General features: G+C 47.9%; 1 protein-coding gene across 3 annotated transcripts in view; it reads left to right on the plus strand.

Moving 5' to 3' along the window:
- CACNA1E (calcium voltage-gated channel subunit alpha1 E) overlaps positions 1-24,086 on the plus strand; it is a 218,712-nt gene that overhangs the window by 28,815 nt on the left and 165,811 nt on the right. For all 3 annotated transcript variants that reach the window (XM_054037983.1, XM_054037984.1, XM_054037985.1), the window contains exon 4: positions 22,413-22,516. In XM_054037983.1, the coding sequence (XP_053893958.1) occupies positions 22,413-22,516 (104 nt within the window). The remainder of the gene's footprint in view (positions 1-22,412; positions 22,517-24,086) is intronic.

Here is a 24,086-nt window from a genome sequence, read left to right on the forward strand (position 1 = left end):
AGACACTCCATCTTGCCACCCAGGCGAGCTGGACTATGTGATAAATGAACTGAAGAAGAGCTCTGTGTATCTCGAAAACTCATTTCTCTCATCAGCAGAAGTTGGTCCAATAAAAGTTATTACCTGACCCGTCTTGTGTATGTGATAAATGGTCACTTACACCGAAGATTACAAAATATTTAGGTTGCTCCCAGTCTCAAGAGACAAGTCATTTTCTTGAGGTCAGTTTGTACCTTGATCTCACACCAGAGACAACACTTGTAACCAATCCTGATATAAATAACTAAAGATATATTAACTAGGAAAAAGAAATGAGAATTATTTACAGGTTAAAGCAAGTGAGCAAACGAGTTTCAGTCTGTGATTCAAAAAGTGACAGAGCTGTAGTAATCTGTCAATTCAGAATGTCTTTCAGGGCTAACCCATGCCAAGCCGCATGGTGATCTCTTTGCTTATGTTTAGGAATCTTTGCCCTGCCAGATAGAATGAAGGAGATTCAGTTTCTTCTTGTCAGAAATTTTTATCCCCTTCACTCCAGAGTCCAAACTGATGGGATGAGTTCATGCATAGATCTCTCCTGCCTGAAGGGAGTTAGGAATACAATCAACAGGGCCTCTCTCTTTGGTGCTACACCATACCTCATTTCACTTCAATAGGCCATCTTGTATGCAGGGTGAGCCCTTTAATTAATGCTTCTTTTCCAGTTTGATGAGTTACACAATTACAGAGGTTTACAATGCAAACACTCACTATAACTTTACACCAAGGGCTATAGAGGTTATAAATGAGATCAATACATGCAGCATCTGACAAGCATTTTATAAAGTCTAAACATGGTAAACACATTTTTATCAACTTAACATCTATATCAATTTTGATAATGCTAACACACAGGTGAGTCAGAGAGGTTTCCAGCTATCCCTTTTTAAGTGTTCAGTGAGGCCTGGGGTCTTGGCATGAGCTGGCAGCTGGTCTAACAGTGTCACAGCTAACACTACAGTTAAGTATATAATCTTTTTCGGTTTCTAACCTGTACTGCCATATAATCATAATTTTCTGAAAAAATGCTTTTTTTCCATGCTTGCTTTTCATCTGAAAGGATGTTTTTTTGAGAGCAAAATTCTGTCCTTCATTTGGAGGTATGAGTGTTTGTGTGGAAAATGTGCTTTTCCCTGTTGGTATATATATATATATGTATATTCATTTTTCCCCACACACAACTAAAAATTGGCCAGCCTTTGAAATTTGAATTGACAGCTCTCGTTGAGTAGTATGTCCAGGATCAAATATGGACAAATATTGGCTGGAAATTAGCATAATTATCAACATTAGAAAACTGCCTATTGAGCATATGTAGGATCTTAGCACTCATCATTTATGTAAACAGGGACACCACTACTGACACCAATTACCATCTTTACTGCTCGTCTCAGCAGAGACACCAAGGACTGAATGGGTCTGGAGAATCAACTCCCTTCTTCCCCCTAATGGTGGCCTATCCACCTGACAAGACAGTGGGAGAAGCTTGCACTGCCAATGCCCAGCCATGCAGTACCTGCTCCATGGACTTAGAGAGGACTTTTGTCCCTAGAGCTGTCAGTCAGGGACCTTTCACCTGAATTAAATTCACATGAAATAATTTTAGAAAGCAGGGAAGGAGAAAAAAGGGGTTAACTCCTTGCAAACGGTTAGATGGGTGTGATCTGCACACTGTGATTCTTTAGTATTATAGAATTTGTATTGGATTTCCTATAGCAATTACAATAATAATACAATAACAAGTCACAGGAGAGAGAGAGAGACAGAGTTGGGAGAACTTTTTTAATATTCAAAAAGGAAGTCTTTGCAAACTTGTATGGAGACCCAGCTTTTGTTAATTGCAGATGGTAGCAAAGAGATTCTGTTTTTCAGATGGCCAGGCTTCCGTAGTGTGGTCCTGCTGATCCATCAAGCCTCGCTGATACCTGCCAGATCCAATTCTTTGACATTTACACCCGTCGAAAGCAGAGAATAGACTTGCCTGGGGAAGGGCTTAGAGGACGTGAGGATCGATGTAAACCAGCTAGATTTTGTTGGTCCTCTGCTCCCACAGCCTAAGTTCTGTGTGAGTGATGATGATGCGGGAAGCAGCAGATGAATTATTGACTGTGTAAAATCAGGATAAATAAATTGGGGTCAATAAAATAAGTACTAGCTTCAGGCCTTTTAACAAGAGTTTAATAATGGCTGCTGCACCTAAATGCCTCTTGGAAGCCCGGGGGGCTTTGTGGTTTTCATTAAGGTACTTCATGTGGTGGAACGTGGCCAGGGCGAATGAATGAATGAAAGAATGAACACCAGCCTTTTGCTGTGCCAGGGGGTAGTGCCATGCGGAGCCTGCCACGCCTGAGCTTCCTTACACACGCGCTGTGCCACTAACCACCTCACAACTGGCCTGACAGAACCAGCCTGCGCTGGAGTGAGAGATGAGTAGCCTCTGAGTCACAGACCTTCCTTTGTGGGGTGCCGAGGGTAATTCTGGGTCAGAGTCCCCCCCAGTGTGGGGTAAGCAGCATTTGCTGGTGCATCCTATCCCAGCTGTGCTGTTCACTGGGAAATCCTCTTTGCAGTTACAACCCATGCTGTGCCATGGCTGGGCTGAGGTGCAGGGGACAGTTGTTAGACAGCTGTGTTTCTATTGTTGCTGCAAACCTCTAGACAAGACTGAGAGGCAGAGGGGCAGCTCTGGAGCATTTGTTTCCCGTAGCTGGTGACACGTTTCCTACGTGATGGTCATAGGCCCCATCCCTGCTCTCCTTCTGGGAATCCCCTGGAAGGGTTGGCACAAGGCGGGAAGAAAGCTGTTAGGTTCCCATCCCAGAATTTCCTCCATATTTTTATTTATTGAAGGGGCAGGCTTAGGGGAAGGGCTTTTCCCTTGTCCCCCCTCAATAATAGCAGAGTAGCAGGCAGCTCAGCCCCCACACTTTGCAGATCCTTTGAGATGTGCTTGCATGTCCAAGGGTCTTCCTGAGAGGCAGTGTCCTGTGCGCGGAGGGCTGGCCTGTATCTCTGCCTGCTGCTCCCCTTCCCCCAAGCCTCCAGCTGTGCGGTTCCAATGGACTCCTGCCAAGGAGGCTGTTGCTGGCACCCCCATGAAGTGTGAAGCAGCTCTGCACAAGAGACTTTGCATTCTGGGGCTGGTTCCCCTTCAGGCTTGAGGGAGGATGGTGTGTGTCCTCCAAGTCCATGGACAAGAGAAGATGGTGCCACAGCAGTGGCTGTGCCGAACCATGGGTGTCTTTGTGCATGGGTATATGCGTGGCATGTGTTCTCTCGCTCTCGCTCTCACCCACACAAACACACATACAGAGAATTGCTAGTGAGTTATTTCCCAAGAGCAAACATCTCCATTTCCACAGGTGAAAGAGAACATTGTTACCCAGATGTCTGTCCACTTACAGCTTTTGCTCCAGTCAGTGTCCTTTTACCCTGGGGAAGAATATCATCTGTTTTTCCTAAATGGATCTCCTTGCTTCCTGTGCAGCTGGGCTCTACCCCTCCTTTGTCTAGCACCTAGCATCCAATGACATTAGCAGTTCACATGTATTAACTAATCCCCCAAACTCCTGGGAGGCCGGTGTCGTACTCTCCATTGTACAGACGGGAAACAGACAGAGAAGCTGTCTTGTCAAAGTCAACGTAGCATGTGGTTGGCAGAGCTGGGATTAGAACCCCAGAGTTCCTGGCTCCAAGTCCTGGACAATCCATTAGACACGCTGTCTCTCAGATGTTCCCCACTTAAGGGGACTTGCTTTGTGCGCTCTTCCCATCTGTCTCAAGCTGACAAATGCTACCTGCAGGTCTTTAACTGAACACCCAAGCACGGCATAAGGTACATTCTCTCCGGACCTGATCCAAAACCTATTGAAACGAAGTCTTCCACTGACTCCCATGGGCTTTGGATCAAGCCCTTAATGCAGGCTCTGTATTGAAGACACCACTCCTTGTTTCCTTCCCCCTCTCTCCTGGGTACCCTGTTCTTCTTCGCAATAAGGGAGCCATCAGAGAGCCTTGTATCTATCCATCTGTATTCAGCCTGTGCCTCTGCTGAGAAATGAACCCATTAAAGTTTGATACACTGTCAGGAGCTGCCCAGCGGGGAAGGGGGCGGGGGAGGATGAGCAGGGAATCTTTCCCCTCCTGTGGAAGCTGGGAACTGACGTCCCTGTTTCTGGGTGTGTGTGTGTGTGTGTGTGTGTGCATGTGGAGCCTGGCATGCTGTGTGTGTGTTATCCCATGTGAAAGCATCTCTGTATCTTCACCCAGATGCTGGTATCTCCCTGTTTTTGTATCCAGTGGAGAGCTGTGAGCACAAACAGTGCAGTAATTGTGTCCCTTTAGCTGCGTTTTCTCTTTATTACCAATTTGGCTTAAAAGGCTTTAAAAGCCTTTTCTCTCTTTGGGAGAGAAAGTATCTCATTTGTATGAATTGCTCTAGATTAGATTCCCTCCTTTACCAGCTCAGAGCGTTGCCTACCTCAATTTGGCACAGGCAGGGATTTTGGAATCCCCCAGTGTGTTTGCTGGTATTCCCAGGTGTGTGCTGCCATAACAACAGCTGGGGATGATGGCTCAGAGACCCACTAGACCAATGTTGTCGTGGCAGGTGTCTCACGGTTGTGGATCTCTCGTCCACCAGAACTGAAAGTGTTCCCAGACCTACCTAGCTAGCAATGGGTCCAGTCACACCTACCAACAGCTAAATGCATCATGACTTCAATTCTGTTCATGGATGTGCAATGGGTCTGCACCTGCACTGCTTTATTCTTTCTGTCCTTGTTTAAAGGCCTGTCAAAACACGACCTACTCCGAACGGGAGCCCCTGACATCCACTCTGCAAGGTGCAAGGCCTTGCGTTTTTAACCGACCTGCTGCCCGCACAAAGTGGGAAGGGCCTTTCAGGGCTGCTTTCCTTTCTCAGAGACGGGGTGGGGGGGTGGGTACTGTGAACCTCACGAACATTCCTTGGCGAATATCCATCCTTGAAGGCAGGTTACAATTTGGGTCTAAGTTATTGAGGGCGTTTCTTGACTGGAAAGTTGGAAGGCATGGATTGAAAGGCCCATGAGAGAAGAGATACACCATAACATCAGGGAGTCCCTATCTAACGGCGAGACCCTGAGCGGCAACATCACAACGTGACTGTCATGAGGAAGTCTGCGGCATTATGTGGCCACAGAAATGTGGCTGTTTGCCGATGCATGAGGTTGTCCTATTAATTCTGAATACAAGCTAATCCTCTGGTCAATGCAGACAAGATTTCCCCCCCCCCCCCCTTCATTAAATCAGTGAATCTTGAATGCTGCTGGTTACCTACATGATGCCTTCCTGATCTCCCTCCCCCTCTCCCCTCTTTTCTGTCTTTCCAGGACAATTAGGAAAGTGTTTAGTCTTTGGATTGGATGAATAATTAATTCCCAGGCTTTGTGAATGATTCATGTGCCATATGCTATGGTGACAGGATGTGTGCGACACCGTCACCTCGTGCAAGGGCCGTGCCATTTTCCCGGCCTAGCAGAGGGGATGGTGTGTGGGAGGAGAGGGGAGGGTTCGTGCTGCGAGTGGCTTGTCTGGATTCAGATAGTTTTGGGGAAGTGGTGGGAGCACAGGAGAGGCAGGGATAGGCTTCCTACAGGCAGAGCTGTGTGTGTACTGGCAGCATATGGGCCGGGTCTCCAGGGGGCGCCTCTTGCCAGCTTCATTGAATGAATGGGGTCAGAGAGTCCCTGTGTGTGTCTCCCACACAGACATGACTGAGGCCATCTGGTTCCTGCAGTCTGAATCTCTGCCACGTTCCTTTCTCAGCCCACAAGGCGACTGTAGAGACAACTGATTCTCTGTCATCATCTCTGGGCTTGATCCTGAGTGGTGCTGGGCATCTGAAACTCCCATTGATGTGAATGGGACTTTCGACTCTTCTCAGAATCAGGCTGTCTTTCTGTTGATGAGCAATGCTTTACCTGCCACCTTCCGTTCGGGCTTTCTAGATACAAACCTGCAAGGTGTTCGAGGGGAGGGGGGCACTACTCCCACCGACTCTAGTGGGAGCTGAGGGCTCCTGGCACGATCTCCCAGGAGGCACTCGGCACCTTGCAGGATAGAGTTCTCTCAGAGCCAGCCAACATGCTAGAAAGCTGGGAATGGGCAACAGGGGATGGATCACTTGATGATTACCTGTTCTGTTCATTCCCTCTGGGGCACCTGGCATTGGCCACTGTCGGCAGACAGGATACTGGACTAGATGGACCATTGGTTTGACCCAGTATGGTCATTCTCATTTTCTTAGCTTATCATTCACCTGGAAACACTTCCACTTTGTATCGTTCTGGCTGGCAGCTTGTCTGCCTGTCATTCCTCTCCTCCTTCCGTCCACTCTAACTGCCTGTCTGGACAGGCTCCCCAGTTCTGCATACCACCCCCCAACTGAAGCAGCTCTTATATTTAAAGTGGGTGGATGAGAGAATCTTTTTGCCTGCCAGTCGTGCCTGTGTTGTCTCGGGAGAGAATCAGAATTGTAGGACTGGAAGGGACCTCGAGAGGTCATTTAGGCCAGCTCCCTGCACTCATGGCAGGGCTAAGTATTATCTAGACCATCCCTGACAGGTGTTTGTCCAACCTGCTCTTAAAAATCTACAATGACAGACATTCCACAACCACTCTAGGCAATTTATTCCAGTGCTTAACCACCCTGACAGAAAGTTTTTCCTAAACTGCCCTTGCTGGAATTTAAGCCCATTGCTTCTTGTCCTATCCTGAGAGGCTAACGAGAACAATTTATCTCCCTCCTCCTTGTAACAATCTTTTATGTACTTGAAAACTATATCATGTCCCCTCTCCGTCTTCTCTTCTCCAGACTAAACAAACCCAATTTTTCCAATCTTCCATCATAGGCCATGTTTTCTAGACTTTTAATCATTTTTGTTGATCTTCTCTGAACTTTTTCCAGTTGGTCCACATCTTTCCTGAAATGTGGCACCCAGAACTGGACACAATACTCCAGTTGAGGCCTAATCAGAGTGAAGTAGAGTGGAAGAATTACTTCATGTGTCTTGCTTACAACACTCTTGCTAATACATCCCAGAATGATGTTTGCTTTGTTTGCAACAGCGTTACACTGTTGACTCATATTTAGCTTGATTCACTATGACCCCAGACCCCTTTCCACAGTACTCCTTCCTAGGCAGTCATCTCCCATTTTGTTTCCCAGATATGTTTTCTCCCCTAACCCTCCACTCCCAGTGTCCTGATGGAGAATGAGATCACGGGATAGGGCTGCACAGAGGGTCAGTAGCAAGTTTCTCTTTGGAAATATGAGCAATGAGGAGTGGCAAATAGTCCAGAGTCATCTGGAGAGGTAGGCAGAAAGGACCAGATGTGGGGAAATTCACCCTCTGCACAGCTGGTCCTGCCTCAGGGCAATTAACTCTTGACCCTTTCAGGCCAGCTCTGGGGACAGGTTTTCAGGGAGATCAGAGCTAGGGTACAGTCCAGAAGCAGAGAGATGGGGGTTCAGGGAACAGAAGGGGCTGGTATCATAAGGCTGGTGCCAGCAACAGGAACACACTGAGTTTAGAAGGCTCTTCATTTTTAAATCCTGTAGGAGTTGGATTCCTCAGGTTACTAACATTGGGGGCCAGATCCTCAGCTGGTGCAAATCAGCGTTGCTCTACTGTAGTCGGCAGAGCTACACCAACTGCCTCTCCTGTGTTGTCCCTGAGCTTCATGCCATCCCCACGCATCACCTCAGGCAGCGTTTTGAAATGTGTGGGCTGTTTGGAAATGAATCTCTGTCTCTTCTCCGCAGCCTCTTGTCTTCTGGGTTACCCTCCTCTCCTTCACGGACCCACCAGACCTTATAGAAAACCTTAGGCCTCTTCTCTCCAAACCAGCACGCCCCATGCCATGGTCTCTAAGATTGCTGAGATGGGATTGAGGCCTGAATTCCTACGTGCTAGAAGTCCTAGGTCACATGGGGAGCTGAGTAGGAAGCAAAGCCCTCACGTCATGCCAGCAAGGAAGGAATACAACCAAACTCTGTCCCTGTTCTCTGACTTCCATTTCTTTGTGTTAATACAGACCTCTTCCCCTTAAGTCACAGGCTGCCAAGTGGCTGGTGGAAGCTTGGATCTGCTGACTGGATGGAGTTCTGGTGAGAAACGTGACCTGCGGGGGAAAGAGGTTAAAGGGTTTATTCCTAATCAGATGTCTGTATTGACTGACGGTATTTATTGCTAACTATAGGCTAAGTGTTAGAACTGGGCTCAGCCGGAGCATTGTAGCTAAACTCCCCTCAGGCTTTGGATCGGGATCTGAACATTGTGGTCTGGGCCAGTCTCCTGACTCAGAACTCACTGAAATCAAAGAGGCTCCCATTGAATTCATCAGGCTTTGGCCCAAACTCCGTAAGAGCTGCATGGAACACTGCAATTTTGGTTCACGTAGGTGCATCTGAATATTCCCTGTGGTTTGATCCATGTGGACTCTATGCCCCAACTGTTGCTTTGAACTGTGGGTTCAAACAAGCTCCAGAGTGAAACTCAGTCAAAACCACTGTGTTTCTCTCAGTTTCAAAGTCTGACTCAATGCCGTGTGGTCTAAATATGTGCATCTCTGGGGCAGTGTGTAAGGTCGGGGGCGAGGTCGGGACACTGATTTACAGCCCTAATCTGTGAGGATTGGTTTTCTTGATAATGGATGTCTTTAGACCCTGGTTTGAGATATCCTTGCTATGCAGCATCTTGGAGAGCTGGTTTTAAAGCTGCCCCTGGTGCCAGCTCGAAGGAGGTATAATGAACTCCTTCAGATGGTGGGTGCGTCTCCTTGTTGGTGGAGACATCATGCTGGATGCAGCTGGCCCTCGGGAGTGATTGCCGTGGGAGCAAAGGGCCTGTGCCTGGCTGCGCCTCTGGAGCAGGCTGGTGACTGTACTGTTTGCGTTGGGGCTAGGCTCCAGTCTCCCTCGCAATTAGTTTAGGAGTTCACAGGATCATTTGTTTAAATAACATTGCACAAACATCAGCTCATGCAGCCAAATCCTTCATTATTAACAATGCGTTGTGCAGACAAGGCATCTTGGGGCTTAATGGCTTTAGGAGCCTAGCAGTATGGCAAGGAGGGGAGGCCTGGGGGATTTCATACCAATCAGTATCAGCCCAGTCCTCTGTCAGGTGAGATTCTTGGGGGTGGTAGTGCCCTTCTTGCTGGCATGCACACAGGGTGTTTTTGTGGAGAGAGAGAAGAGGGGGCTATCTCCTGGGCCCGTCATGCTTGTGGGAGGGGATAGTAGGACAGGCCTGAGAACAATGGAAGAGGTTCAACCCAAGAGACCAGGGTCTGCCCCTGTGAACTGTGACCCCTCCCAGCATTCCCAGGGTCAGATCACCTGCCTGTCATCACAAGACCCAGCAACGGGGGCAGAGCACTAGGGATCGTTCAGTCCTGCTCCCCCTCCCCAGCACCTGCTGAGTACCAGACCCTAATGTCCTCCATGAGCTTGTGGGGGCTGGTTGCACAAAAGTCTGCATGGTGTTCTGAGACTTGATTTCCTTCTTTGCCATGCCCAAAGAAGGCTGTTCTCTCTTCTTGTGCCCTGCCCTGGTGGGGGTCACTGCTAGGGCTGAGAGGGTAGCTCAGTCTCTATGCCCAATCAGAATCCGGCATCTCTGCTGAGGTCTTGTCTACACTGGAGTTTGCCCTGGCTTCAGCCATCACTGACCAACAATCAGTATAACAGCACTGGTGAACCTCTAGAGTATGTCTACACTGGAAGCACTACAGCGGCACAGCTGTAGGTTATTCTTCCATCACTGTGTAAATCTACCTCTCCAAAAGACGGTAGCTAGACTTCTTCTGTCGACTTGTGTCTACACTGGCGCATAGGTCGGCTTAACTGCATCTCTCAGGGGAGTGAATTTTTCACATCTGGGAGTGACGTAGCTAGGCGGGCCTAACTTTGTTGTGTAGACGGGCAAAGCTGCTATTTGCCCTGTTGGGGACCTTGGGAAACAGCATCAGTGCAAATTGTGGTTTATCCTGACACACTAGGGGTCAGCAGGGACTGAAATCAGGGCACCTGCCCCCAGTATAGACACAGCCAACCAGAAAGGTGCCAGTCGTGGTGTCCCTGTGATTTGGTCACCGGTGCACTGAGCCAACTAACTCATTGTACATATATTAATGAATAGTTATCAGGTGGCAGGAACCATCCTGGGCTTGATTTGCACCATCCCTCCAGAGGTCTGTCTGCTATAAATGATCTCCTAAACCCTCTTTATGTGAAATTGGCACTCTCAAAAGTACAGGATCCTGTTATCCATGACTGAGCCAAAATGACTGCTGCCAAGCTCTGGTTAGACCTATGATATGCTTGAACTCCTCTGTTTTTAGTTTCCAGGATAGGAAGCACATGTGAAAAGTCCTGTTAGGAGGTGTAAAATTCACAGCCATTTTCACAGCTCACACAGGCTTGTTAATACATGGCTTTTTTAATTCTCTCAGAAAAGGTGAGATCAGCTGACACATTTGCAACATCACCAGCTTCATGAACAGGAACCCAAAACTTTCAGCAGGAGGATACTTCATTTTTACAGATGATCTGGAGCTGTGTGAATCAGAACCTCCCCGCAACTCAGGGGTGCTCAGAGCCAGGGTTTTAGTCCTCTTCTATACAGATGGCCTCTGGAACTCAAAGCCGGATCCAAACTCCCCCAAAATTCAGAGTTTGGGGTTGAGACGTTTCTATTGATTTGTTAAAGAAAAAAATTAACACGAGAATATTAATGTCTCTCCACAAACAAACTCTTTACTAGAGCCCGTGGGAGCCCTGCCTCTGGGATACCTCTGGTACTGACCACCAGTTCAGTCTTTACAGTAGTAACCATATTTAGTGCGATGGTTTTGCATGTGAGAGAAGTGCCCTGTGAAGGGGGAGGGGAGGTGGCAACTGAAATCCATTTGCTCCTGTCTGAATGGTTTATGTTGGGGTTGGAATTCCTTGAATGTTGGGTGACCCTCGCCAGCATAATGCCCAGTACAGCCGTTCCTCACCAGCAAAACTGCCAGCAGCCTCAAGTCTGCTCTAAAATGTACAGGAAGCTGAATTGCCCCAGGCTGGCTGCAAGACCAGTGGACGTAGCATCACCGTTGTACTACCTCTCCCCTGGCTTGCCAAGCAAAGCTCTAGTACATCTCAGCATCTAGCCTCAGGTGCTGTCACACCATGGTGCTGCATCCCCACATTGCATGAGCGTAAGTATATTGGATACATTGTAGCTGTGGGCAGTAGGCCTGGCCCACAGGGTATGGGATGGATGCTCCCCAAGCCCTGATTGCAGTGCTTTGCTCAGCAGTTTGTGCAGTTTCAAGCCAGCTCTCAAGCAGTATGCCTCTGAAGAAACTGGTCACTTTGCTGTTGACTGGGGTTAAAGTATCCAGATACAGAATAGCTAAGAGACTCTAAGAGGGTGAAGAGCCAATGGGGGTGGCCGTCTCAGGAGCAGGCTGGCAATTCTGTGAGCCAGCCCTGTCAGCAGGTGTGGTTAAGGAGATGCTAAATGAATCTTGCTGACTCAGTACTGCAGGTGTGGCTTGTTTATAGGTTTAATGGAAGAGGGAGTGGCCTTCTGTCTACAGAGATCTTGTATCTGAGGCAGAAAGGACCTAGGGTGTGGACTGACCAGTCCTGAGGTAGGAACCCAAAAGCAGTAGCCATGACTGAAGACAAGGCTTCGGCTGAACATTATTTTATTTTTGTTAATAAAGTTGAACAAGGAAAGGTGAGCCTGGACTCTGCATAATGGGCTAGATCTCAGCTGGTGTAAATTGGTGTAGTTCCACGGAAGCTATTGTAATTCATTAATGTATACCAGCTAAAGATGTGGGCCCATTGTGTGGACTGTGTTTTAGGGCAGCTTGGGAAAGGTGCCTGCTACCAAGATGATCTCTGGACAACATAAAACAACATCTAGAGAGTCAGTAGGCCATGGGGTACAACTTTATTGGCATTTCAGAGCTGAGGAGTAGTCAAGAGGAGTTTGATGATGAGACTGTTGGTGTAGGAATTGCATCCTTGGGGAAAAGGAGTAGGAACGTAGACAAATGTCAGTAATTTCCAGATGTTTATCTTTCCCTTCTGTTTAACTGTGTGAGTGGGTGAACAGCTTGTTCACAAACAGTCATTTGAATTCTGAGTGGTTGTTTGTGTTGTCCAGGCCCGTACCCTCTCTTAGTCTTTCTTTGTGGAGATTCGCAGGAGTGGGATTTTATTTGCACAGATGTCTGGGGAATGTGAATTCACTCATCATTATTTTCTCTTCCCCTGTTCACATGTTTCAGTCAATCCAAGCAGGGACTGGTAGCAATGCCACGTGGCTTAAGTGAACAATCAGGAATAACATATAATGGAGAGTCCAAGTGAACAGTTTGCAAACATTCCCTAGGCTGAAATTGGTTTGTCTGAAGTACTGGGCAAACATGTAATAATAATGGATCCATTTGCACAAACTGGGATTGATTCACCAGCAGAAAAAAAGGGCTAAATTAATCTGGTAATTTATTTGCAATGAATAATTTGACCCGCTCTATTAATTGTGACGGAGCCTCCCTAGCAGAATAAGTGGCTGAGTAACCCTTGAGGGGCCTTTCCATTTCATTATAAATGTAATTTGCTCATTGGTCAGTTGACAATCCTGGAAATAATAATCTGAAAAGAAAATGGTAGTGAATCTCAGTGTGCAAATCTAATCAAGGAATATCTTTGTAGGTATCTCTTATCATATAGCCAACAACAGGGACTGCCACCTGCCTGGTTTAAAATCATGTGCCTGTACTGAAGCCCTTTGCAGGTAGATTTCCATCTATCTCGCTAACCCCTCTGCCTAATCCCAGGATAAGGATGAAAGGAATGTTGCCCTTATTCTTAGCTTTGCAATCAGGAGAAGGGAAGGAGAGGGGGAGATGGGTGTGTGAATAACTCATTTAAGGCTATGTCTACACTGCGCACCTTACACGGCATGGCTGTGCTGCTGCAGCCAAGCCATTGTAAGGTGCACTGTGTGGCCAATCTTTATCATCTGGAGAGAGCTCTCCTGGCGACAAAATAAAACCACCTCCATCAAGGAGCGGTAGCTTCATTGCCAAGAGCGCAGCTCCTGCCAACGAAGCACTGTCCACACCGGCGCTTTTCGTCACTAAAACGTTTGTTGTTCAGGGGGCATAATGAGTAAAACTGGTGTCATAAATATAAAGGCAAGAGTAACAACCTTTATGTATGCAGTAACATATAATCCCTCTTGGCCAGAGGTACAGAATCACTTACCTGTAAGGGGTTAATCAGTTCAATTAACCTAGTTGGCACCTGACCAGAAGGACCAATGGGGAAAGAAGATACTTTTAAATCTGGGGCGGGGGGGAAGGTTTTGTTTGTGCTCTCTTTGTGTGTGCCCTCTCGGACAGAGCGAGGGACCAGGGCAGGAAAAAACACCTCCTAAAAAGATCCTGAAATAATACATCTAAAATTACAGAAATTGTAAGTAATAGAAAGGAAATGCGTTAGATTGTGTTTTGTTTTAGCTTGTGAATTTTCCCTATGCTAAGAGGTAATTTTATTCCTGTTTTGTAACTGGGGAGCAGAGTCAGAGGGGAATCCTTTGGGTTTTAAATCTTTTTATTTACCCTGTAAAATTATCTTCCATCCTGATTTTGCAGGTGTGACTCTTTTACTTTTTTTTTTTTTTTTTTTTAATAAAATTCTTCTTTTAAGAACCTGATTGATTTTCAGTGTCCTAAAAAAACAGGGATTTGGTCTGTGCTCACTTTGTTAACCTATTGGTTGGTATATTATTCTCAAGCCCCCTTCCCCCCCAAAAAGGGGGCTTGGGGGCATATTGGGGGGGGGGGTAGGGTCCAAGTGGCCCCTCCCTGAATGTTTGTTTAAATCACTTGGTGGTGGCAGCAATACCGTCCAAGGACAAGGAAAGGAATTTGTGCCTTTGGGAAGTTTTTAACTTAAGCCGGTGGAATATAAGTTTAGGGGGTCTTTCGTGCGGGTCCCCACATCTGTACCCCAGAGTTCAGAGTGGGGAGGGAACCCTGACAACTGGACACATGAGGCCTGACACTTTGTTTAGTCATTTCTGCCAGTGCAAAATGAAAGCAAATAGGGTGTGAAATGCTCCCAAATTAGAAATTTGCCCTTACTTGAACAGCTGTTAATGATTATCCAAGTGCAGGGCAGTGGGGTATCAGGAACAGGGATGTTTTTGTGTGTGTGTGCAGCTGCACACTTAGATCCTGCTTCTGACCTCACAGACTTTGGTGTCAATATTCTGAAGTACAGTAGATGCAGTTTGCACCAGAATAGAACTTGTGTGAGTGAGAGGAGAATCAAGCCTCCAGTCAATTTTCTTGTTTCCACAGAGCCCAGATTTGTTGATCTTCAGAGCACTTGTGAGACACTGATTGAAGTGGGCTGTAGTCCACGAAAGCTTATGCTCTAATAAATTTGTTAGTCTCTAAGGTGCCACAAGTACTCCTGTTCTTCTTTTTGCGGATACAGACTAACACGGCTGCTACTCTGAAACCTGATTTTTTTCTGTCTTTCAAACCACCAACTTGGGGAATGGGTTATTGAGGGGAAGAGCTTTATTTGTGGTGGGGCGAGAGCTTTGTTGCAATGAAACTTTTTATATACATTTTTGTTCTTAAGCAAAAGGGGTCTGACTTTTTTCTCCCTCACCCTGGGATAGATCAGGAGTAACAGCATTGGGGCCAGGTCCTCAGCTGGTGCAAATCAGTGTCGCTCCATTGACTTTAATAGAGCATCGCCAATTTGCAGTAGGTGAGATCGACCCGATGGAATTACATTGGTGGAGGGTGATCAGAGTCAGGGCCAAAGAATGTACAAGCACACAGTTACAGAGTGGAGCTTTCTAATTAAATTGAAATGCTGTAAATAAATAATCACCCAGTTGCGCACACAAAATATCAGATTTGCCAAGGCGTGTTTTTTCTGCCTGTGATTGCTCCCTAATCAGTTGCACTTTGCTCATTAGCCCATACATCCCCTCCTGCCTCTGCCCTCATTTGCATCATGCAAATAGATTCTCTCTGCTCTCTTCTCACCTGAAATCTTTTTTTCCTTTTCTTCAGGAGTTAAAAACTAACCCTTTGCCTGCATGACCTATAAAACGCCTTCACTCTCTTTTGTCAGTATGTGTGATGAAAAGTATGAGATCACTGGGATTCTTATAGACCAATCTGGCAGCTTTTTCAGATAACTTGGACTGTGAGATATAATTTTAGTTTGGGTCTCTATCTAAAAATAAGGAATAATTATTGGTGCTTCAGCCTTGGATAAATTGTGTTTATTATAGCTGTTAGATAGAATTTAAATTGTTCTAAGGACATTGGAATTGCCAGACTGGATCAGACCAATGGTCCATCTACTCTAGTATCTCTCTCTAACAATGACCAGCACCAGATGCTTCAGAAGAAGGAGCAAGGAACCCCATAATGAAAAGTTCTGCAACAAGATGTCCATGGGAGACTAGGAAAGGAAAGTTCCTTCCTAACCCCAGGCAGTGATTGGTTGTTTTATATCCCAAAATACATGGGTTGATAGTCTGTATACAGCTTAGTTCTAGCTTGTTTTCTATATTGCCTTAAACAGGTTTCCATGTTTTTCTATACTCAGGTTTGTTCCTTATTTCATTTTGGCGTATTTGGTACAATTGCTTGAGCTCTTTAAATTGTCTTTGTAACATTGCAGCCGCTTAGCACGGAGAAAAGGAAATAATAAAAAATAACCCAAAGAGGATTTTTCCCAAATGATTTCAGATTCAGATCTTGCCCTGAGTAATTTGATTTGTAGGAAATGGAGAACAAAATGTCATACAGATGAGATTCTTTTCAGTAAATCAGAATTGCATACACATGCAAATATGGGTCACTCTATATAATAAGGTTCCAATTAGAAGTAGTTTTAAAAAGCTTAATACATGATTAATAGATGTTGGGTAAAAATTTTTATAAATGTCTAAGTTTTAGGACTGTATTAAGTATTTAGGTACCTAAAGATGCCGATAGGTGCCCAGTGGGATTGTCAAATAGGAAGATACCTTTGGCTCTGAGGTGCTTATGAAAATTGTACCTGTTGTAACATACTTGACTTGAGCGTGTGTTAGATGGTGACACACAGCTCAGTAGACTACATTATGGGAGTTCCTAAACTATGGTTCTAAAAAAACCAAGTGGTGTGTTGTATTCTAGTCTTGATTAGTCATTTACTGAGACATCTCTGAATCATTTCTTAACCCTTTACAAAGGGAATCTTCATATCAAATGTGACCTAAATAGTCTCTGCCCAATGAGTGGAGATGAGCCAGAGGTACAAAGGTTCAAGTATGTTTGGATCTGGGGGGTTGGTTCACCCAGTTTTTGACTAATTCAAAAGTGCCTGTTCCGAGGGAGGCCACTCATTTTAGTCCCAAAGCTCCTGCATTCTGCACACATTTGGCATCTGCTCGCTTTTATTTTTGAATAATATTTGTGCCAGAAATGAAAAACCATGAAGTGGAGGATCTAGAAATCATTATTTATACCCAGAGAAGAATCCTGCAAAATTTGAAGTACCCTGAATGATTTTTGTTTCTGACCCTCATTTGAGTCTTTGCCACATGTTGCATCCCACCTCGGGCGTGGCAGATTGAGAGGAGCCTTGGACCCACTTTGGACTCAGTGCCTCCTTCGTGCTTGGAACAGCTCCCTGGTTAATGGTTGCCACACCCCATTCCTCACCTCCTTTAAGAAATGTCTAAATACCACCTCCTCTGGTGGTAACAACCATGTGCCTTCTCTGATTTTAGACTGGGTGGGGGTCAATTCTTCACCTGGTATTGAACATCTCAACCAAAGTCTGTCTCTGCCTCTGTTTCCTCAACTGGAAAATAGGGTAAGAACCTTTCTCTGCTTTGCAGGGGTGCTTGGAGGCTTAATTCATTCATTTATGTAAAGTGCTGTGAGATCCTCAGGTGGAAGGGGCTACAGACATGCAAAGGAATATTCCTATTTGAGTGCGCTACTAATAATTAGAGATGGTCTTCAGAAATGGGTCAGAAACTTCTCCAGAGTTTGGGGGTGTTGAGATGGGGATCCATGGGTTCGGAGACAAGTATACACTTGCATGCTGGAATGGATGCTCAAGAGCCTGTTCAGCAATTTATCTGAGAGATCCAATCATTTCTTTACTCTTCCATGACACCTGTTGTGAATATCAAAGTCTGTGCAAGGGCAGTTGCATACTCCATTGGGTGTTGACTCTCTGCTTTTGTGTGTGTGTAATGCAAGCTCATCTTTCTGACAGTCAGACCCTAGAAGGAAAAATACCCAGGGTGATCCTTTTGATTGCAAGCAGATTTCAGAGCTGTCTGCTACTCGGCACATCAGGTGTCTTGCTTAAATAATCTGTTCAAGCCTGCTCTGAAATGATCCATGGGCCCCACACTCCCAAGTGGGGACAGTGAGTATTTCACATTGCCATAAGAGAATCCTTCTCTTAGTCACTAATTGAGAGCGGTGTGTATCATCCTGATACAGGGTTCCTCAGAGAAGGCTCATCTAAAGGTCCCCAATGCTTCAAATAAATTGGGGTTAATTTACGGCTTTGTGTCAAAAGTATTCTATATAGGTTCTTATAGTGCTCTCATCCCTGTAGTATCTGTGTGCCTTCCAATAGTGTTTCTGTTAGAGAAGGCCAGGGAAAGAAATGCACTTTGTGCTGGGAGCACAAGGTGGGGAGGTTTGCCATGGTCCTTTGTTCCTGGGAGAGTTCAAGTCACAGGCTCAGACTGGCCCCTGAGGAAGTTCTGGTTCCTGCCCAGACTAGCTTTACCCTTGTGGCAAAGAGTTCCATTGTGCCCCATGATATAGATGGTCTTTTAGATACCCTGGGACAAAGCTGCTGAGAACCCTGCAGATAAGACCCTTGAACTTGATTTCATGTTCTATGGGAAGTCGGCGTAGGGAGCAGAGGACAGGTTTGATGTGCTTATGGTGGCCTGAGTTGCTGACGAGATGCACCACAGTGTTCAGTAGCACTGGAATTTCCTAAGCACTGCGGGCTTCCTGCCCAAGTATATCACACTGCTGTTGTCCAGCCGACAGGTGGGTGTCACCGAGGCCGGGTCTTTGTCTACTTGGATGCAGGTTCAGATAGTTTAGGTGTAAAACTGTATCAAACTTGGTGGTTTCATATTGGGTTTTGCTTGGACATTTGAGGCTCATTCAGACCCCAAAAGTTGGAGGCATGTGAGGCTGAAGGAAAGGTTCTTCGGTACCCCTGCAACCTAAAGCATGGATTTGGTACAGCTCTAAAATGCACAATAAGTTGGCCAGAGCGTAACACTAGAATTCCTTCTGCAGGAGAAGTGGAGAGCCAGCCGTGACTGCCTGGGCTATAGTTACCAGTCAAAGGAAGGAGAGAAATCTCAGCTTCTCTGCCTGCCCCCTCCTAGATACTGTACTACAGTGCAACCACAACTTACAATGTCTATTGATTTTGACTTTACAGCCAGTTTAACAAAGCAGCCATCCTGGGCTTCTAGGCACCCTTGACTTAATTAAGGCCCCCATTCAGTGAGATGTTTACACCTGTGTCTAATTGTAGTCAATGGGGCGACTCACTTAAAATAAGATACGTGCATAGGTACCCTTGCTGAACTGGGGGCTAAAAGCACAGTGGCAAAACAGGCAAAAGCCAGCAGCTCCCGTCCCCTTCAAACTGGAAAATAGCCAAGCAGAGATGAAATGAACCCCAAACTGTATCCGACCTCAGCTCCTGTCATGCCCTTCCTTTCTCAAATACCTGTGGGGGGAAGGAGGCTACCAGCATGCCAACAGAGTGGAGCTGTTGTGGATCAGGCGAGGTGAGTGCACGGGGTGAGGACCTCTCCAGGAAACACCCACTTAGAAACTTCTCTTTCTGTAGGAGTATTGGATCAGAGGAGAGGTGCAGGTCCCAAACCTCTTAGTTCTCTGGGCTTTAAAGCAAGGACTCGCAGTACAAACCCACCTCCTCCTCTAGAGGAAGAGGGGAGCCCATAACCACCCAAAGTGCAACAGCTGGCCACATCTTTGCCGGGTCCAGGCCACTGCATAATGCAGCATGTCACCACTATGACTGTGGGAGGTTGGAAAGCAAGGCCCATTAAACGCACACATGCCATCCTCATCAGAAGCTGCCTGGCTATTTGCCACCTCCCTGGCTTTGTTCCAGCTCCCTTCTCTGAGCAGTCTAGACTGGATGTTTTCCAGTCTCTCTCGTTTGTTTGCTATCAAGGTTTTCTGGAAACCGTAACATTAGAATCCTCTTCAGGTTTTTTAAAATGGCCTTCGTACGCCTTTGCTGTGGAGCCTCTAGGGCAGAGCGGGAGGTGCTAAGGAGGCATTGTGGGAGACCCCAGCGGCAGGAGAGACTCCATGGGTGGGGCACAGTGGGGAAGTCCAGAGACGGATCTGGGCCGATGAGGCCTGTTGATGGTGGCTGAAGGGGGAGCATCGGGCAGAGCGTGATAGGGTGCTTTGGGAGTGGACTAAAGGCTGTCGGTCAGGCATGGTGGGGATGGCTGGGGTTACATGGTGAGGAGGGAGTGCTAGTGGAGAAGTCTGGGAATGGCTGCGGGATGTGTTTGGGGGGCAGAAGTTTCCTTGGGCAGGAGATGCAGGGATGGACAAGTCTAACATGGGGAGACAAAGTTTCTTGGTGGCTCATTTCTCTGCAGCCTGAAGCCAACCCCTTTGCTCTCTCCTCCACTCCCAGTTCCCACCTGCTTCCCACTCTGTTTTCCCTTTGTCCCCTATTGCTACTCATGTTTCTGTTCCTGTCTTCTTCCCCATTTTGCCCCTGTGGCAAGGTCTGCTACCTAATCCCTCCCCACTGCTCCTTGGGCTTTCTCCCTCGCGCCGCATCTCTAGTGTCAAGTCCTGCCTTTTGCTACTCCATGTCCTCTCCTCTCATTTCTCTCCCACGACACCCTCCCTGAGGCTCCCTGTGTTCCACCAGATCTTCCCTTTTCACGGCTGCCTGGTTTCTCATCCAAATTCCCTCCCTGGGGCGTATTTGGAGGGGAGGAGGGCTAGTCATGGCAGCAGAAGTGCACCCACCCTCAGGGTGGGAAGGGGAGGCTGTCTCTAGCCTGGGGCTACATGCAGCATGTCTGGCCCCTGATGGAGCAGCTGAAGCCGGGTTCTGGTTGTGGGAGGTAAGGGGATGCATGTGGTAGGAGCCTATGGATCTTACCATGATTCTGGATGGGATATTGTGGGATTAGGTGGCCAGGCATGAGACTGTCGGACCAGAACACCACCGCTGCAGCCGTCTCCCAGATTAAGCAGGCGCCTGGCTCAGATTTTTCTCCTGGTGCTTGTCACCCCTTTTGAATCCAGTATGATAAACAGAAAGGGAGAAAAATCAGATGCAATGAGCTATTTTGATGATGTTAGATCATTTCTCCTGTCTGTGTATCCTAGGAAACAGAACTCTGGTTACTGAAGGGGGTAGGTTTGTACCTACTGTACATGGTGGAGAGGGGGAGAGAAGAGAGAGAGAGCGAGAAGATTGCTAATTGCGCAGCACACAAGAGACCTAGCACAGAGCTGCTCTGGCCTGTAATTAGGTGAATTAGTGGAACAATGACCCAGTTTTCCTTGGTTTTTGGATTGCTGCAAACAGCTCTGAGGTCGCTTCCTCCTCCTGCCCCACTCTCCATCTGTCTTCCCTGCTTGCCTCCCTCCTCCTTCTAAAACATTCTGGGCAGCCTTGTGAGCTCTGTCTGTCGGGATCCCAGCTCTGCCCTTACGTGCCCTCAGCCAGCAGGAGCCAGGGCTGAGCAGTCCTGGCTTTCCAGCACTACTGTTGTGCTTGACCCTTGGGTGGGGTTGCTCAAGAGGGAATCCCCAGCACCTCCTCTTGCCTACCTGTGAAAGTCTAATCCCAGCCTGGCCCTCCATCTTGCCTTGTGACACGCAGCACCCACGATCCAGCCTGGCACTGCCAGTCACACCCGTGCGGAGCGTGCCATCTGGGGTCAACACAGCTGAGGCCGGGTGGGTATATAACTTCCCTGCAGAAGGAACCCATCCCAGTTGTTGCTTCCCCTGCCCACCCTGATTGCTGATTACATTTTAATTCTTAAGTCTCCTCTCCATCCTTGTCCTGCTGTTCTGTGGCACTGCCAGGTTCAGGGAGCCTGGTACCTTGAGCCTTCGGAGCATTAATCCTGAGACGTGTTGCTAACCACCCGGGCAAAGACTCTGAGCTTCTGAGTGCTGTCTCTGCTCCAGACTGATAGTGCCCTGGAGAGAGATTAAATTGATCCCAAGAAGACAAAGTACAGATCTGAAGAGCACCATCCTGGCAGTCTAAAAACCCAGAGCATAATTACATAGCATTGCTAATGGTTAAAGCAGCTGGGCATGAATCGCGGGGCCTGGTTCTCCATGGCCATGCACTGTGATCACTTGCTCCTGTGCAAAGCGGGTGTCCAACATTACCTGTCTTATTTGGGGGTGTTTTGGGCACACTTTGCACCGATGTAAATGGCTGCATGAGCTGAAAAGCAGCAGTGAATCAGGCACATGTTGTGCTCTAGTGTATGGCTGGTTGGGCCCACTGAACTCGGAGACTGCGTGTGACTCCTGGCACTGATCGAGGGCCTGATCCTTGCTCCAGCAGCCACCTGGGGTTGGTCTGCTAGTGAAAAAACAGACTTAATTGGTGCCCTATGCATTCCCTTTGTGATGTAGTGTTGGCAGCTGCTGGGCCACCCCTCCTGGTTCTTGGTGTAGGGGGTGTGGTCAGGGAACTGCTATGTCTGGACGATCTCTTGCCTGTCTTAATGAATTTGGGGGGCTTACTTAAGTCAGACTTGAGGCTGCTCTGAGTTGTGCCTTGGGACCCAACTGATGCTCAGCGGCTCCAGGATCAGGGAGACATGAAGTTGGTTTAACATCCCCACCCCATTCCTGAGCTGCACCTGATGCTGACCGGCCAACGCTGAGGACCTAAGCCAAAGGCTGAGTGTGACTCCTCGCCTGGTGCGATGCGGGGTGGGTTGCATGGCACTGCACTCCGGCTGGGAATGCAGATCCTGGCACCAGTGTGTTTGTTTTAATTATTGTCTTTATCACTCTGTTAACACTGCTAAGTTTAGACCCCAGCAATTGCTGCTGACTCACCGGAGGGTAAGGTGCGCCAGTTCAGGCTGTCAGATGCTGTGTCTGTGATGGCCTAGTCACGATGCCTCCCTCTCGTGGGCACGTTCGCACTGCCAGGTCTCTGTGGCTAATAACTCCACTTTCTCGTTGTCTGGCTGCAGCATCCTCGCCACGGCTGGAACTCACTTCAACACCCATGTGGACCTGCGGACCCTGAGGGCGGTGCGTGTGCTCAGGCCTCTGAAGCTCGTCTCAGGCATTCCCAGTAAGTTCGGTCTCCTACTCTTTGGCGGAGCACATGAGTTGTGTATGTCCCTCGGGATTGGGAAGCACTCATGCCACCACTGGAGACAGAGAGTGAAATCCTGGCCTTATGGAAGTCAACGGTAAAACTCCCATGGACTTCAGAGGTACCATGATTTCACCAGCAATGTTTTCCAGCAGGGAGGAGTGCACCCTCTCCTAGCTTTCTACAGGAGAGCTGCCATTGTTGATGTGGAGGGGAGAGGGGTAAACTCAGCGTGCAAGGATTTGGGGCCCACCCCTGCATCTAGATCAGGGCCACACAGAGGTGTTTGGGGGGCCAGGGGTAAATTCTGAAACTAAGTTCCCGCCCTTTCCAAAAAATTACCACTGAGGGGATGCTGTGGGGGGTGGGAGCATAGTGGTGGTGTTAGAGCGAGCACGCCCTGCTCTCACCCCGCAGAAGTGGCTTGGTTCCCATGCTGCGGGGATGGGCCTGGCTCCCCATGCTGGGCGTTGCGACCTGGCACGCAAGGTTTGGCCCTGTTGCCCCACTGTTGTGATGGCAGGGCTGCTGGGCCAAACAAGGGTCATCAGGTCAAACCTGAGTGGCTCAGTGACCCCTCACACCAGGTCACAACGCCCAGTGGTTTGGTGGCCCTCTCAAGCTGGGGGAGGGCTGGGGAAATAGCCCCTTTTGCCTCCCCCTGTCCCTTCTGCCCCAGGGGGCCCTGATCTAGAACAAGGCTGAATGCTCTTTGGTGGAGCACACCTGGGAATCCCAGGATTCACAAAGGCCAGAGACTCTAATTCCCCTCCCATCCCAGAAGGCAGTGGGTGGATTCCTCCAGGGCTGTGGTTAGGTATTTCCTCTCTCCCTCCCTTTACACAGTGGGATAAGTAAAGGAATCAGTCTATTGGTGCCCCTGATCCACCCCTGTCCTGGGCCCTGAATGTACAGCTTGCTGGGTTAATAAACAGGGGTGAGACGGGGGCAGGGAGGGGGACTGTGAGTAAGTGCCTGAGGCTCCCCCTTCTGAAGAGAGACCTCTGGGAAGCAAGGAATTTGGTCACGAGCAGAATGTCCTCAATGGGACTGAATGGGACTTGGTTTATGGTCGCAGGGATTTGTCATAGGATATGACGCCTTCCACCTCTTGCTCACCGGGTGGTAGGGTGACGAGACGTCCCGATATTTCGGTGTCTGTCCCGCATCCCGACCGATCTTTGGTCGGGACGCAATTTGTCCCGATATCCACCGGCAGCACTATTGGGTTTTTTTTTTTTTTTGCTCTGCCCTCTCCCACCCCATGTGTCCCGATATTTTCTTCCCCTCATCTGGTCACCCTACTGGGTGGCCTCTCTCCCCTGCATACTGTATAAGTCAATTTCCATCTGAGAGCTGGTCAGTGGTCTATGTAAGATGGTCCTGGCCCAGATCCTAGTGCACAGAGGGCCATGTCACAGGATCCACTCTCCCGTGAGTGGTTCTCTTGTCGACAGCCTCAAGAGAGAGGCCAGGAGCTTTGTAATCACAGAGACTGAACCTCTCATCTCTTCCTCAAAGATGGTCGCGCAGTTGCAGGGCAATA

This window comes from Malaclemys terrapin, chromosome 8, assembly GCF_027887155.1.
Source record: "Malaclemys terrapin pileata isolate rMalTer1 chromosome 8, rMalTer1.hap1, whole genome shotgun sequence".
Taxonomy (NCBI): domain Eukaryota; kingdom Metazoa; phylum Chordata; order Testudines; family Emydidae; genus Malaclemys; species Malaclemys terrapin.